General features: G+C 41.1%; 1 protein-coding gene across 1 annotated transcript in view; it reads right to left on the bottom strand.

The window, feature by feature from the left end:
• GALNT4 (polypeptide N-acetylgalactosaminyltransferase 4) overlaps positions 1–18,090 on the bottom strand; it is a 220,716-nt gene that overhangs the window by 110,454 nt on the left and 92,172 nt on the right. Inside the window, exons 4-5 of the mRNA XM_053714400.1 lie at positions 12,847–13,036; positions 11,854–12,039 (exon numbers count right to left, since the gene is read on the bottom strand). Of these exons, the coding sequence (XP_053570375.1) occupies positions 11,854–12,039; positions 12,847–13,036 (376 nt within the window). The remainder of the gene's footprint in view (positions 1–11,853; positions 12,040–12,846; positions 13,037–18,090) is intronic.

The raw sequence follows: 18,090 nt of genomic DNA, 5'->3' as shown, positions 1-18,090 counted from the left end.
TTGGTAATTAGAAGGCCGCTAAATGCTGCTGCGCATCACATGTGTATTATGGCCAGCAGTGAAGGGGTTAATTAGGTAGTTTGTAGGGAGCTTGCAGGGTTAATTTTAGCTTTAGTGTAGAGATCAGACTCCCACCTGACACATGCCACCCCCTGATCCCTCCCAAACAGCTCTCTTCCCTCCCCCACCCCACAATTGTCCCCGCCATCTTAAGTACTGGCAGAAAGTCTGCCAGTACTAAAATAAAAGGTATTAAAAAAAAATAATACATTTTTTTAAGCATATTTACATATGCTGCTATGTAGGGTCCCCCCTTAGCCCCCAACCTCCCTGATCCCCCCAAAATAGCTCCCTAACCCTCCCCCTCTGCCTTATTGGGGCCATCTTGGGTACTGGCAGCTGTCTGCCAGTACCCTGTTTGCAAATAAAAATGTTTTTTTTTTATTATTTGTTATTTGTTTCTGTAGTGTAGCTTCCCCCCCCCCCACAGTCCAATATCCCACCAGCCAAACCGATCACTAAATAAATATAACTACCCCTTTGATCCCCACTTCTAACTAAAAATTTTCTGTAGCGTAGTGGTTCCCACCCTCTCCCTCCCCGTGCACGCGCCCGCCCGGCCTCCCTGTGCACAAGCGTCCGTGCGCGCCCCCCCGGTCGTCCCCGCCCCCGATCCCGCCCCCTCCGCATCATAAAGGCCATCGATCCCACACTGGCTCCCACCCACCAACAAACGTAGCCGTTAATGTCCGGTGCAGAGAGGGCCACAGAGTGGCTCTCTCTGCACCGGATGGCTAAAAATGGTTATTGCAGGATGCCTCGATATTGAGGCATCACTGCAATAACCGGAAAGCAGCTGGAAGTGAGCAGGATCGCTTCCAGCTGCTTTCCACACCGAGGACGTGCAGGGTACGTCCTCAGGCGTTAACTGCCTTTTTTTTTGAGGACGTACCCTGCACATCCTCGGTCGTTAAGGGGTTAAACATTATATCCAACTCAGGGCCGTCTTTAATATTGACTGGACCCTGGGCGAAAATTTTCTTGGGCCCCCCCATGCAAAAAAATGAAATAAATTGCAATATGTGAAACTGGACCTAAGCAGTACTAATAAGTAAATAAATATATAAATTCATCCACTGTGGATTCATTTAATATTCTTTTGAATGTGATTCTGGTGTGAGGTTAGCTGGTTAAAGAGATTTAGGGCAGCCAACAGGAGCAAAGCAAGGTAAAGACTGAGGAGGAAGCATGGAGGTGCAGTATAAGTTTACTGACTGGAACAGCAGAACTACTATGGGAAGCTATAAAATCTGCGACAGAGAGAAAACAAAAACTATAAAAATAAACCTTACATTAATGTGTGAAGTATCAGCATGACCCTATACATCAGCCACAGCAGCACATGTCACTTCTTTGCTAGGAACAAGTTCCCTCTCACCTTGCACTAGACAATGCTGCATGGGGAGGGGGGGTGTGCACTCACTTATTCTTCCCACTAACACCTTTCTACAAAGCACTGTTCCCCTAACAAACTTCAGTTAGTTGATCTTAGGGCCACAGCAGAAAGAGCAGGGATAAGGGGACCAGCAGACTGGATGCTGTCTGTCCAAGGATGCATGGATACAGTGTGAGATGAGTCACACAGCCTCAAGACTGAAGAGAGCAGTGTATGCAGCTGCACAAATGCTCAAATCCTCACGTGCCTGCCGCTCCAGCTTTCTGCTGCATGCACCTACAGTCAGTCCTACCCAGAAACAATCCCCACCACCAGAGCAGTTACCTAATAACAGTGGTAACCCCAGTAGGACCTTTTATGATGCAGTGGGAATGGCTGGATGCTGAGTTAGGGCTTTGCATTCAGTGCTGCACAGTGCACATCTAAAACAGCACATGGCAATAGCTTGGCATGTCACATGACACTGGCACGGTCTGGAAAAGTTTTAAAAAAAATATATATAAGCAGAGTACTTTTGACTGTGATAGTATTAGGACAGAATGTGTGTGTTCCCCATGTCAAATCAGCAGTCTGGTATGAACCATTTAAAATTTTTTTTTTTTTTTTTTAGGACTCTTGGGCCCCTCAACAGAAACTGGGCCCAGGGCAGCTGCCCCTTTTGCCCTGTGTTAAAGACGGTCCTGATCCAACTGTCTACAAAAACAGAATTTATGTTTACCTGATAAATTACTTTCTCCAACGGTGTGTCCGGTCCACGGCGTCATCCTTACTTGTGGGATATTCTCTTCCCCAACAGGAAATGGCAAAGAGCCCAGCAAAGCTGGTCACATGATCCCTCCTAGGCTCCGCCTTCCCCAGTCATTCGACCGACGTAAAGGAGGAAAATTTGCATAGGAGAAACCATATGATACCGTGGTGACTGTAGTTAAAGAAAATAAATTATCAGACCTGATTAAAAAACCAGGGCGGGCCGTGGACCGGACACACCGTTGGAGAAAGTAATTTATCAGGTAAACATAAATTCTGTTTTCTCCAACATAGGTGTGTCCGGTCCACGGCGTCATCCTTACTTGTGGGAACCAATACCAAAGCTTTAGGACACGGATGAAGGGAGGGAGCAAATCAGGTCACCTAGATGGAAGGCACCACGGCTTGCAAAACCTTTCTCCCAAAAATAGCCTCAGAAGAAGCAAAAGTATCAAACTTGTAAAATTTAGTAAAAGTGTGCAGTGAAGACCAAGTCGCTGCCTTACATATCTGATCAACAGAAGCCTCGTTCTTGAAGGCCCATGTGGAAGCCACAGCCCTAGTGGAATGAGCTGTGATTCTGTCAGGAGGCTGCCGTCCGGCAGTCTCGTAAGCCAATCTGATGATGCTTTTAATCCAAAAAGAGAGAGAGGTAGAAGTTGCTTTTTGACCTCTCCTTTTACCAGAATAAACAACAAACAAGGAAGATGTTTGTCTAAAATCCTTTGTAGCATCTAAATAGAATTTTAGAGCACGAACAACATCCAAATTGTGCAACAGACGTTCCTTCTTTGAAACTGGATTCGGACACAAAGAAGGTACGACTATCTCCTGGTTAATGTTTTTGTTAGAAACAACTTTCGGAAGAAAACCAGGTTTAGTACGTAAAACCACCTTATCTGCATGGAACACCAGATAAGGAGGAGAACACTGCAGAGCAGATAATTCTGAAACTCTTCTAGCAGAAGAAATTGCAACCAAAAACAAAACTTTCCAAGATAATAACTTAATATCAACGGAATGTAAGGGTTCAAACGGAACCCCCTGAAGAACTGAAAGAACTAAATTGAGACTCCAAGGAGGAGTCAAAGGTTTGTAAACAGGCTTGATTCTAACCAGAGCCTGAACAAAGGCTTGAACATCTGGCACAGCTGCCAGCTTTTTGTGAAGTAACACAGACAAGGCAGAAATCTGTCCCTTCAAGGAACTTGCAGATAATCCTTTCTCCAAACCTTCTTGAAGAAAGGATAGAATCTTAGGAATTTTTACCTTGTCCCAAGGGAATCCTTTAGATTCACACCAACAGATATATTTTTTCCATATTTTGTGGTAAATTTTTCTAGTTACAGGCTTTCTGGCCTGAACAAGAGTATCAATGACAGAATCTGAGAATCCTCGCTTTGATAAGATCAAGCGTTCAATCTCCAAGCAGTCAGTTGGAGTGAGACCAGATTCGGATGTTCGAACGGACCTTGAACAAGAAGGTCTCGTCTCAAAGGTAGCTTCCATGGTGGAGCCGATGACATATTCACCAGGTCTGCATACCAAGTCCTGCGTGGCCACGCAGGAGCTATCAAGATCACCGATGCCCTCTCCTGCTTGATCCTGGCTACCAGCCTGGGGATGAGAGGAAACGGCGGGAATACATAAGCTAGTTTGAAGGTCCCAGGTGCTACTAGTGCATCTACTAGAGTCGCCTTGGGATCCCTGGATCTGGACCCGTAGCAAGGAACCTTGAAGTTCTGACGAGAGGCCATCAGATCCATGTCTGGAATGCCCCACAGTTGAGTAATTTGGGCAAAGATTTCCGGATGGAGTTCCCACTCCCCCGGATGAAATGTCTGACGACTCAGAAAATCCGCTTCCCAAGAATGTCGTCCAAGTAAGGTACTACTGCAATGCCCCTTGGTCTTAGCACCGCTAGAAGGGACCCTAGTACCTTTGTGAAAATCCTTGGAGCAGTGGCTAATCCGAACGGAAGTGCCACAAACTGGTAATGCTTGTCCAGGAATGCGAACCTTAGGAACCGATGATGTTCCTTGTGGATAGGAATATGTAGATACGCATCCTTTAAATCCACCGTGGTCATGAATTGACCTTCCTGGATGGAAGGAAGAATTGTTCGAATGGTTTCCATTTTGAACGATGGAACCTTGAGAAACTTGTTTAGGATCTTGAGATCTAAGATTGGTCTGAACGTTCCCTCTTTTTTGGGAACTACGAACAGATTGGAGTAGAACCCCATCCCTTGTTCTCCTAATGGAACAGGATGAATCACTCCCATTTTTAACAGGTCTTCTACACAATGCAAGAATGCCTGTTTTTTTATGTGGTCTGAAGACAATTGAGACCTGTGGAACCTCCCCCTTGGGGGAAGCCCCTTGAATTCCAGAAGATAACCTTGGGAGACTATTTCTAGCGCCCAAGGATCCAGAACATCTCTTGCCCAAGCCTGAGCGAAGAGAGAGAGTCTGCCCCCCACCAGATCCGGTCCCGGATCGGGGGCCAACATCTCATGCTGTCTTGGTAGCAGTGGCAGGTTTCTTGGCCTGCTTTCCTTTGTTCCAGCCTTGCATTGGTCTCCAGGCTGGTTTGGCTTGAGAAGTATTACCCTCCTGCTTAGAGGACGTAGCACTTGGGGCTGGTCCGTTTCTGCGAAAGGGACGAAAATTAGGTTTATTTTTGGCCTTGAAAGACCTATCCTGAGGAAGGGCGTGGCCCTTGCCCCCAGTGATATCAGAGATAATCTCTTTCAAGTCAGGGCCAAACAGCGTTTTCCCCTTGAAAGGAATGTTAAGCAATTTGTTCTTGGAAGACGCATCCGCTGACCAAGATTTTAACCAAAGCGCTCTGCGCGCCACAATAGCAAACCCAGAATTTTTCGCCGCTAACCTAGCCAATTGCAAAGTGGCGTCTAGGGTGAAAGAATTAGCCAATTTGAGAGCACGAATTCTGTCCATAATCTCCTCATAAGAAGAAGAATTATTATTGATCGCCTTTTCTAGCTCATCGAACCAGAAACACGCGGCTGTAGTGACAGGGACAATGCATGAAATTGGTTGTAGAAGGTAACCTTGCTGAACAAACATCTTTTTAAGCAAACCTTCTAATTTTTTATCCATAGGATCTTTGAAAGCACAACTATCTTCTATGGGTATAGTGGTGCATTTGTTTAGAGTAGAAACCGCCCCCTCGACCTTGGGGACTGTCTGCCATAAGTCCTTTCTGGGGTCGACCATAGGAAACAATTTTTTAAATATGGGGGGAGGGACGAAAGGTATACCGGGCCTTTCCCATTCTTTATTTACAATGTCCGCCACCCGCTTGGGTATAGGAAAAGCTTCGGGGGGCCCCGGGACCTCTAGGAACTTGTCCATTTTACATAGTTTCTCTGGAATGACCAAATTCTCACAATCATCCAGAGTGGATAACACCTCCTTAAGCAGAGCGCGGAGATGTTCCAACTTAAATTTAAATGAAATCACATCAGGTTCAGCTTGTTGAGAAATTTTCCCTGAATCTGAAATTTCTCCCTCAGACAAAACCTCCCTGGCCCCCTCAGACTGGTGTAGGGGCCCTTCAGAACCAATATCATCAGCGTCCTCATGCTCTTCAGTATTTTCTAAAACAGAGCAGTCGCGCTTTCGCTGATAAGTGGGCATTTTGGCTAAAATGTTTTTGATAGAATTATCCATTACAGCCGTTAATTGTTGCATAGTAAGGAGTATTGGCGCGCTAGATGTACTAGGGGCCTCCTGTGTGGGCAAGACTGGTGTAGACGAAGGAGGGGATGATGCAGTACCATGCTTACTCCCCTCACTTGAGGAATCATCTTGGGCATCATTTTCTCTAAATTTTGTGTCACATAAATCACATCTATTTAAATGAGAAGGAACCTTGGCTTCCCCACATTCAGAACACAGTCTATCTGGTAGTTCAGACATGTTAAACAGGCATAAACTTGATAACAAAGTACAAAAAACGTTTTAAAATAAAACCGTTACTGTCACTTTAAATTTTAAACTGAACACACTTTATTACTGCAATTGCGAAAAAGTATGAAGGAATTGTTCAAAATTCACCAAAATTTCACCACAGTGTCTTAAAGCCTCAAAAGTATTGCACACCAAATTTGGAAGCTTTAACCCTTAAAATAACGGAACCGGAGCCGTTTTTATATTTAACCCCTTTACAGTCCCTGGTATCTGCTTTGCTGAGACCCAACCAAGCCCAAAGGGGAATACGATACCAAATGACGCCTTCAGAAAGTCTTTTCTATGTATCAGAGCTCCTCACACATGCATCTGCATGTCATGCTTCTCAAAAACAAGTGCGCAATACAGGCGCGAAAATGAGACTCTGCCTATGATTAGGGAAAGCCCCTAGAGAATAAGGTGTCCAATACAGTGCCTGCCGGTTATTTTACAAAATTCCCAAGATTAAAATAATTCCTCAAGGCTATGGAGTATAAAATATGTTTATATATAAATCGATTTAGCCCAGAAAATGTCTACAGTCTTAAAAAGCCCTTGTGAAGCCCTTTTTTTCTGTCTGTAATAAAAATGGCTTACCGGATCCCATAGGGAAAATGACAGCTTCCAGCATTACATCGTCTTGTTAGAATGTGTCATACCTCAAGCAGCAAAAGTCTGCTCACTGTTCCCCCAACTGAAGTTAATTCCTCTCAACAGTCCTGTGTGGAAACAGCCATCGATTTTAGTAACGGTTGCTAAAATCATTTTCCTCTTACAAACAGAAATCTTCATCTCTTTTCTGTTTCAGAGTAAATAGTACATACCAGCACTATTTTAAAATAACAAACTCTTGATTGAATAATAAAAACTACAGTTAAACACTAAAAAACTCTAAGCCATCTCCGTGGAGATGTTGCCTGTACAACGGCAAAGAGAATGACTGGGGAAGGCGGAGCCTAGGAGGGATCATGTGACCAGCTTTGCTGGGCTCTTTGCCATTTCCTGTTGGGGAAGAGAATATCCCACAAGTAAGGATGACGCCGTGGACCGGACACACCTATGTTGGAGAAATAAAGGTTCCATTAAAAAAAAAAATTGCTAAAGCTTTTATATAGCTATATTGAATTAATAAAATAAAATGGACATAATAAAAAACCGGAAGTGCACCTTTTACAAAAATAAGCATTACACTTCACATAACAAAAATGCATTGACTAAAAGCTATCACTGTTTCAATCTGCATCATTATCAACGTGATAGAAGCCAGCGCTGGTTCTCTGAGAAAGCCTGGTGATTAAATGCCAGTGTAAGACACATCCCACACAGCCGTGCACAGTAAAGTCCCTCTCTGAAACAGTGCAATAGCTTTTAATAGAAGCGTTTTTTTATAATATAAATGCATTGCAGAAATGCTTCCACTTAATACTGAAATGCACTCACGTCCCATTAAAGCCATAGTAATTTACATCAAAAGAGCATGCCCATAAGCAAAAAAACACAATTACAATTGGTACTGTAAGACTCATTCAGCTGATTTTGCTTTCAGTTCCCCTCTGGCAGCTTAGGGCTTGACAAATAAAACTCTAAAGTAAAAATATAAAATGGAAAAAGGGAAGACACAGCCAGGCAGATGTGAGTGACATTAGTGGCCCAGAAGTCATACGTATTAGTAGAAATATTACTTGCTTAGACTGGGAAAAGAAGGGAATTGATTGTAACCTGTACTGAATAAGAGAGTCACAGAAATCCCAAGATTCAGCTATTAAAGGGGCAGACTACCCCAACATTTTTATTGTTTAAAAAGATAGATAATCCCTTTATTACCCATTCCCTAGTTTTGCACAGCCACCACTGTTATATGAATACACTTTTTACCTCTGTGATTACCTTGTATCTAAGCCTTTCTGACAGCCCCCTGATCACATGACTTTTTATTTATTATCTATTGACTTGCATTTTATCCAATGGCTCACATGAACTAGCACTCCCCTGTTGTGAAAAGCTAATAAAAAACGTGATAAGAGGCTGTATTTAGTGACTTAGAAGCAGGCAGAAATTTAGAGGTTTAAATGCTATAAAGTATATTAATATAACAATGTTGGTTGTGCAAAGCTCGGGAATGGGTAGTAAAAGGCATTATCTATCTTTTTAAACAATAACAATTCTGGTGTAGACTGTCCCTTTAAATACTATAATAAGTAGTGACTGGGAAATCTGATTGAAGAGGCGCAGATATAAATGTGAGTACTAGAAGGTCAGGGACACACTGTACTGCTGCAAATGTATCTAATGTCATACTTATTAGAGAAAAGCCAAATCAGAAAAAAAACCAAAGAGCAGAGAGGACAGTGGAAAGAAGAGAGAGAAAAATATAAAGGGAAATCTGCACATAGCAGGAAGGTGAGCTCTATTGTTCTGGGAGGGCTCATGCTTAGTAAATCTCCTTTTGTTTAAACAGTTATAGCAATCACAACAGAGGAAAGGGCCTTGTGCTAGCCAGTATGCACTACATAGAAGCCTTTTTACCTATATTCCTTTCTTTTCTTTCACATTTGGGGTTCAGTTTTGACTTTTAAAATGATGAAATGCGATAACCATCCTGCAATATTTTAGTGAGATAACACATACACACATATACATACACATGATTTATAGGATTCAGATAGAAAATACAATTTTAATCAACAAATTTGCTCCATTCTCTTGATAGCCTTTGTTAAAGTGATCGTAAAGTTTAAAGGGAAACTAAACCCAATTTTTTTCTTTCATGATTCAGATAGAGCATGCAATTTTAAGCAATGTTTTAATTCACTCCTTTTCTAAATTTGTCTTCATTATCTTTATATCTTTATTTGAAAAAGCAGTAATCCAAGCTTTGGAGCTGGTCCATTTTTGGTTCAGCACCTGGGTAACGCTTGCTAAATTGATGGCTACATTTTCTGACAAACTTTAACATTTCCTTTCTTTCCCTTGTCCCCTGTATCATGTGACAGACATCAGCTAATCCCAAACTCATACATAAATGCTGTGAACTCTAGCACATGCTTGTAGCAGCCAGAGCCTCAGAAAGAGTGCACATAAAAACTGTGCACAATTTTAAAATGGAAAAAAAAATGGCATACTTAAAAGGGACAGTGCACTGTAAAATTGTTTTTATATTACAGGGACACTGAACCCAATTTTTTTCTTTTGTGATTCAGACATGCAATTTTAAGCAATTTTCTAATTTACTCCTTTTATCAAATTTTCTTCATTCTCTTGGTATGTTTATTTGAAAAGCAAGAATGTCAGTTTAGATGCCGGCCCATTTTTGGTGAACAACCTGGGTTGTCCTTGCTGATTGGACAGCACCATAAACAAGTGCTGTCTATGGTTCTGAAGCCAAAAATTGCAGGCTCCTTAGCACAGATGTCTTCTTTTTCAAATAAAGATAGAAAGAGAATGAAGAAAAAAACTTGATAATAGGAGTAAATTAGAAAGTTGCTTAAAATTGCATGCTCTATCTGAATCAGGAAAGAAAAACATTGGGTTCAGTGTCCCTTTAATGTATTTTCAATGACTTGTTATACCAGCTGCAGAGTATAAAATGTATGAGAAGTTGCATTTTCAGGTTTATTTGTGTATATGAAGTAGCTGGTTTTGTGCTTTTAAACCACAGTCTATTACAAGGGGTTGAGCTTCAGGTAATATCATATCTCATCAGAGGCGAAACTAGAAACCACAGGGCCTAGGTGCAAGAATCTAAGAAGCCCCCCCAAAAAAAAAAAGTCAATTTGATATATATCTTTTTTTTTTTTTTTTTTTTTTTTTACATTTAAAACAGAAAAAAAGTGAATCAGATTACATGTCTGCAAAAGGAGGTACCCTGTGCCCACAATCTGTGAGATGGTCTGACCCCTATTACTGTATATAGTGACACTGTTTAACCCACCAGTACTGTATATAGTGAGTCAGTGACACAGTCTGTAATCTGCCGGTGAGATGGCTGGCCTGATCCTACCCACCCAGTACTTTATAAAGTGACCACAGTAGTCTGTGACATAATCCAGCCCCCCATACTGTATATAGTGGTACTGTATAGTGACACTGTTTACCCCCTCCCCCCATGCTGTAGTAATAAGGTCTGTAATTTGCTGGTTCCACAAACACACACACACGCATAAATACACACACAGTCACATACATACACACACACACACACACAAACACACACACAAACACCAATGGGTAAAACAGAAAGACTAAACCCTGTAGTCAGAGACACTAGTGAAGCATCATTTCCCACTCACATGATATCAGTGCAGGCAATGGCAGGTTAATGTTTTTTTATGAATCTCGGCCCCCACCCCCTGTAGTTTCGCCCCTATATCTCATTATGTTATCACTTTGTGTACACACACTAGCTTTCTCATATTATATTTGTCTGTAAAACTAAAGCTTAATACATAGAGAGGACAATGGAAAATGATCATGTTATTACTTAACTATCCTGCACCCCACTGGGCATGTAATTTCTTCTGCTGGCTGTGTTTACTTAGGCTATTGAATAGCTGAGACTCCAGTATCAAAACTTTCAGTATAGGTTGGGATACCACAAGCTAAATCAGCTATATCAAAGGCCAAAATTGGGGTAAAGGAGCTACTTATAAATAATTTAATACACTCCAGCAGGTAAAATGACAGATAGTAGCCTCGCCTCTGACATGGACTTGAGTGAATAAAGGCAGGCAGCGAAACTCGTCAACGCCGATTGCCAAGGATCTGTTAATATGAGTCGGGATGGCTTCGCAGAAAGATTCTCCCTGCATCTCCGGACTCTAACCTTCACCCATGCTCTAACTGAGAGGCTGACAGGACTACTTAAAACTCCTGTCCCATTTTAAAGAGTACTATCCTCCATAAGAGACAATCTCAAACTTCTGACACTTCACTGCCAACCTCCTGTGACGAAAGGCAAAGAATGACTGGGGGGTGAGGGAAATGGGGGAGGTATTTAAAGGGACAGTCTAGTCCAAAATAAACTTTCATGATTCAGATAGAGAATGTAATTTTAAAAAATTTTGCAATTTACTTTTATCACCAATTTTGCTTTGTTCTCTTGGTATTCTTAGTTGAAAGCTAAACCTAGGAGGTTCATATGCAAATTTCTAAGCCCTTGAAGGCCGCCTCTTCTCTCAGGGCATTTTAACAGTTTTTTTACCACTAGAGGGTGTTAGTTCATGTGTGACATATAGATAACACTGTGCTCACGCATGTGGAGATCCAGTGAGCCAGCTCTGATTTGCTAAAATGGATGTCTGTCAAAAGAACTGAAATAAGGGGGCAGTTTGCAGAGGCTTAGATACAAAGTAATCACAGAGGTAAAAAATGTATTTATATAACTGTGTTGGCTATGCAAAACTAGGGAATGGGTAATAAAGGGATTATCTATCTTTTTAAACAATAACAATTCTGGTGTAGAATGTCCCTTTAAGCCTTTGGCTGGAGTGTCTTTGCCTCCTCCTGGTGGCCCGGTTCTGAATTCCCAAAAGTAATGAATGCAGCTGTGGACTCTTTCCATTTATGAAGAAAAAAAGGGATTCTCTATCTTTTTAAACAATACAAATTCTAGAGTAGACTGTCCTTTAAATACACCATAATATATTATAAGGATATTTATGTTCAGAAAATAGTCACCTGATTGGGTCTATCCTAGATTTTCGCCTCTGTCTCTCCTTTACCGGTACCGAATGCCACTGAAATGTAAGGCGCCAGTCAAATCCTCCAATCATGGGCTCACCGGTCTGCATATAAAATTCAAATGTGTTCCAGTCAATTGTATCAATCACCGGACAGACTACTGCTGTCTCGTTTTCAGCAATTCTGTAAGAGGAGAAGCACAGATAATTAATGAAAAACTGTCAACTGTAATTAGTAAAGGAAAGTAGAATGTCACAGAAGCCTCAGCACTTAAATGCAAGATTTTTTTAAACTATACGACGACCCAGCAAGTCCTTACTAATTAATTACAACTTTATTTATTAATAACAAAGCAAACTTTTTTTGTTAGCACATTGTAGCGACATTGTACTAAAAGAACACCTATCCTCCATATGAACTTTCAAAAATACTAAAAAAAAATAAAACGGTTTCAATTGAAACCGTAGTATTGATCTTGTACTTTCTAAATCATCACTAGCTGATAAAGACTGCTGTCTGCTCTGTCTAAACCATGCACATTTATTTTTTACTTTGAATTGATATCCCTTTAAAGGGACACGGAACCCAAAAGTTAAAACTTAACTTTCATGATTTAGATGATTTATTTGCAACCACCAATCAAAAGTTAGCTCCAATCCAAGTCTGCCTATGTATACTTTTCAACAAAGGATATCAAGAGAACAAAACAAATTAGACAACAAAAGTAAATTGGAAAGTTTTTTAAAATTGCATGATGTATCCGAATTATGACAGTTTAATTTTGAGTTTACTGCCCCATTAAACAAGCTCTAAACCATATCACAGGTACTTTTGTGAGTAAGGAATCTTAGTAACATTCCTTCTCTATATTAACACAAACACATCACTAAACAAAGACATTTCCAGCAGACATACTACATCTTTACCGTATACTGTTCTTTAGACAACAATTTATATATGTAAAGTTAATAATTAACAGCAATTCTGTACCTCTCCAGAAGTGGTTCTAGCCAACCAGTGATGCACTCACAATGGCAGTCCAGGAAAGTGAGCACTTCCCCTATGGCGTATGTGGCTCCAATTAACCGTGCGCGCACCAGGCCTTCCCGTTTGGTCGTCCTTATTAAACGCACTCTTTGTAGGGAGCTAATATAATTTTCTAGTTGAGACTTTAAATACACTACATGAACGAGATAAATAAAAATAAAAAATGGTCTTAAAACTTTATACAAAACCAAGCAAATCTGAGACGAAACAACATTTTTTTTCTGCTAAATGTAGGATTGATGTTTAATATTTTAAAGTACCATTGACCCAATTTATCCCTCACGTTTTGAGAAAAGGTCAGGTTTGCAAAGTACTTTTTGAAGTTGAGTTAAAGGGACAGTCTACACCAGAATTTTTATTGTTTTAAAAGATAGATAATCCCTTTATTACCCATTCCCCAGTTTTGCATAACCAACACAGTTATATTTATATACTTTTTACCTATGTGATTATCTTGTATCTAAGCCTCTGCAAACTGCCCCTTTATTTCAGTTCTTTTGACAGACTTGCAGTTTAGCCAATCAGTGCTAGCTCCCAGATAACTTCACGTGCACGAGCACAGTGTTATCTATATGAAATACGTGAACTAACACCCTCTAGTGGTGAAAAACTGTTAAAATGCATTCTGAAAAGAGGTGGCCTTCAAGGTCTAAGAAATTAGCATATGAACCTCCTAGGTTAAGCTTTCAACTAAGTATACCAAGAGAACAAAGCAAAATTGGTGATAAAAGTAAATTGGAAAATTGTTTAAAATTGCATGCTCTATCTGAATCATGAAAGTTTATTTTGGCCTAGACTGTCCCTTTAAAGGGACAGGAAAGTCAAAATTAAACTTTCATGATTTGGATAGAAGCAAATTGGAAAGTTGTTTAAAATTGCATGCTCTATTAGTAAACTATCTTCATTCTTGAATGTTGAAGAGCATACCTAGGTAGTCTGAAGAGCATACACATACTTTAATCACTATTTGACAGTAATGTTTTCATTTGCAAACATTTCTGCTGCCCTCCAATGCTTAACAATGTATAACATTATTAAAAACAATGTTGTCATATATTGCTCAGGACACGTGCATGCTCCTGAGCCTACCTAGATATGCTCTTCAAGAAAGGATACTTAGAAAATTAAGTACATTTGATAACAGAAGGAAAAGTTGATCAAAAAATTGTTTGCTCTATCTGAATATCCTTTTTTGAAGAAATAGCAAAGCATATGGGTGAGCTAATAACACGAGGCATCTATATTCAGCTACCAATCAGCAGCTACTGAGCCTATTTAGATATGCTTTTAAACAAAGGATATCAAGAGAATGAAGCAAATTAGATAATAGAAGTAAATTGGAACGTTGTTTAAAATTGCATCCTCTTTCTAAATTATGAAAGAAAAAACATTGGGCTTCATGTCCCTTTAATTGTTTGCAAACAGCTACTTTACCTGTATTTGTTCTTTGAAACAGCTACTTTTGCCTGTTGTATCCCTTCCCCACCTACACTGCAAATATGAGTAACAAAATTTCACTCAGTAGAAAAGCTTTCTTGTAAGTTTTTCCCCCAGCTATCCACATCACTTTCAGGTGATTTAGAATATACATATTATGTCAGCTCATTATAGTACAAATGGGAGTTTCCACTTAGCGCCTACTGCTAATAAACCCTTGGCTCTGATAATTGACCCCTAGTGGTCAAAGCGTTTTGGAAAATCAGAAAAATATATATCAAAGCGCCAGCTTATACGGCAGGGTTCAGAATAAAACCATAAGCACTTTACAGCTTAATGAAGGTAAATAGTTTTATTAAAAACAATCTTTAAAACAATCTTCTAAAAACAGCTGGTGATGCGATAACTTATACAGATACCATACAATATCTGGTGTACATACAATAAAAACATAATTTATGCTTACCTGATAAATTTATTTCTCTTGTAGTGTGTTCAGTCCACGGGTCATCCATTACTTATGGGATATATTCTCCTTCCCAACAGGAAGCTGCAAGAGGATCACCCAAGCAGAGCTGCTATATAGCTCCTCCCCTCACATGTCATATCCAGTCATTTGACCGAAACAAGACGAGAAAGGAGAAACTATAAGGTGCAGTGGTGACTGGAGTTATAATTTTAAAATTTAGAACCTGCCTTAAAAAGACAGGGCGGGCCGTGGACTGAACACACTACAAGAGAAATAAATTTATCAGGTAAGCATAAATTATGTTTTCTCTTGTTAAGTGTGTTCAGTCCACGGGTCATCCATTACTTATGGGATACCAATACCAAAGCTAAGTACACGGATGATGGGAGGGACAAGGCAGGAACATTAAACAGAAGGAACCACTGCCTGTAGAACCTTTCTCCCAAAACCAGCCTCCGAAGAAGCGAAAGTGTCAAATTTGTAAAATTTGGAAAAAGTATGAAGTGAAGACCAAGTTGCAGCCTTGCAAATCTGTTCAACAGAGGCCTCATTCTTAAAGGCCCAGGTGGAAGCCACAGCTCTAGTGGAATGAGCTGTAATTCTTTCAGGAGGCTGCTGTCCAGCAGTCTCATAGGCTAAACGTATTATGCTACGAAGCCAAAAAGAGAGAGAGGTAGCCGAAGCCTTTTGACCTCTCCTCTGTCCAGAGTAAACGACAAACAGAGAAGAAGTTTGTCTAAAATCTTTAGTTGCCTGCAAGTAGAACTTCAGAGCACGGACCACGTCTAGATTATGCAATAGACGTTCCTTCTTTGATGAAGGATTAGGACATAATGATGGAACAACAATCTCTTGATTGATATTCCTGTTAGAAACAACCTTAGGTAAAAACCCAGGTTTAGTACGCAGTACTACCTTGTCTGAATGAAAGATCAGATAAGGAGAATCACAATGTAAGGCAGATAACTCAGAGACTCTTCGAGCCGAGGAAATAGCCATCAAAAACAAAACTTTCCAAGATAAAAGCTTAATATCAATGGAATGAAGGGGTTCAAACGGAACACCCTGAAGAACTTTAAGAACCAAGTTTAAGCTCCACGGAGGAGCAACAGCTTTAAACACAGGCTTAATTCTAGCCAAAGCCTGACAAAAAGCCTGGACGTCTGGATTCTCTGCCAGACGTTTGTGTAAAAGAATAGACAGAGCTGAAATCTGTCCCTTTAGCGAACTAGCGGATAAACCCTTTTCTAAACCCTCTTATAGAAAAGCCAATATCCTAGGAATCCTAACCTTACTCCATGAGTAACTCTTGGATTCGCACCAATATAAATATTTACGCCATATCTTATGGTAAATTTTTCTGGTCACAGGTTTCCGAGCCTGTATTAATGTATCAATAACCGAATCCGAAAACCCACGCTTTGATAGAATCAAGCGTTCAATTTCCAGGCAGTCAGCCTCAGAGAAATTAGGTTTGGATGGTTGAAAGGACCGTGAATTAGAAGGTCCTGCCTCAGAGGTAGAGACCATGGTGGACAGGACGACATGTCCACTAGGTCTGCATACCAGGTCCTGCGTGGCCACGCAGGCCCTATCAGAATTACCGATGCCCTCTCCTGTTTGATCCTGGCAATCAGTCGAGATAGCAACGGAAATGGTGGAAACACATAAGCTATGTTGAAAACCCAAGGGGCTGCTAATGCATCTACCAGCACCGCTCCCGGGTCCCTGGACCTGGATCCGTAACAAGGAAGCTTCGCGTTCTGGCGAGATGCCATGAGATCCAGATCCGGTTTGCCCCAACGACGAATCAGTTGAGCAAATACCTCCGGGTGAAGTTCCCACTCTCCCGGATGAAAAGTCTTGCGACTTAGGAAATCCGCCTCCCAGTTCTCTACGCCTAGGATGTAAATCGCTGACAGGTGGCAAGAGTGAGACTCTGCCCAGCGAATTATCTTCGAGACTTCCAACATCGCTAGGGAACTCCTGGTTCCCCCTTGATGATTGATGTAAGCCACAGTCGTGATATTGTCCGACTGAAATCTGATGAACCTCAGTTTTGCTAACTGAGGCCAAGCTAGAAGAGCATTGAATATTGCTCTTAATTCGAGAATGTTTATTGGAAGGAGTTTCTCCTCCTGAGTCCACGATCCCTGAGCCTTCAGGGAATTCCAGACTGCTCCCCAGCCTAGAAGGCTGGCATCCGTTGTTACAATCGTCCAATCTGGGATAAAAAATAAGGAAAGAGGCGCCGTATGTGTGAATCCATAACCATAAGCATCAAAAGAAGGAAGGACAAGGGCAGGGTACTCACAATATATGAAGGCACTCAGATGTGCCTATAGAGGCAGGCTGGTATTCACAGCACACCAGCTAGCTGTATAAGGCACTCCAGAGGATCGTGCGGTAGAATTCAGATGGTCAATCCAGCAGTATAAGGCTCAGGAGCTGAGTGCAAAGAAGACAAAAGGGCGCACAAACTGTGTGAATCTGTAAGGACCCAATAGTCAGTTAACAACCAGTGCAGGGTACTCACATTCTGTAGAGACACTCAAATGTGTCAATAGGGGCAGGCTGGCTTTCACAGCAAACCAGCTGGCTGTGTCATATAAGCAGCAGGAAGAATCCCCAGCAGACAGGATACAGGATAGACAGGTAGCTCAGATAATGTAATAATCAAATAGAGATGAGGATATATGATAAAAATGAATTTAATAATGATAAAATTAAACCCATTTTTATCATATATCCTCATCTCTATTTGATTATTACATTATCTGAGCTACCTGTCTATCCTGTATCCTGTCTGCTGGGGATTCTTCCTGCTGCTTATATGACACAGCCAGCTGGTTTGCTGTGAAAGCCAGCCTGCCCCTATTGACACATTTGAGTGTCTCTACAGAATGTGAGTACCCTGCACTGGTTGTTAACTGACTATTGGGTCCTTACAGATTCACACAGTTTGTGCGCCCTTTTGTCTTCTTTGCACTCAGCTCCTGAGCCTTATACTGCTGGATTGACCATCTGAATTCTACCGCACGATCCTCTGGAGTGCCTTATACAGCTAGCTGGTGTGCTGTGAATACCAGCCTGCCTCTATAGGCACATCTGAGTGCCTTCATATATTGTGAGTACCCTGCACTTGTCCTTCTTTCTTTTGATGCTTATGGTTATGGATTCACACATACGGCGCCTCTTTCCTTATTTTTTATCCTAGATTTGCTGACCTGTGGAGGGTGAAGTTAGAGTGCGGCCTCAAGTTTATTTAGAACACATACTAC

This window comes from Bombina bombina, chromosome 5 (assembly GCF_027579735.1).
Source record: "Bombina bombina isolate aBomBom1 chromosome 5, aBomBom1.pri, whole genome shotgun sequence".
NCBI classification, from domain to species: Eukaryota; Metazoa; Chordata; class Amphibia; order Anura; family Bombinatoridae; genus Bombina; species Bombina bombina.
The sequence above is the reverse complement of the archived record's forward strand: the minus strand, read 5'-3'. Positions and strand labels throughout refer to the sequence as shown.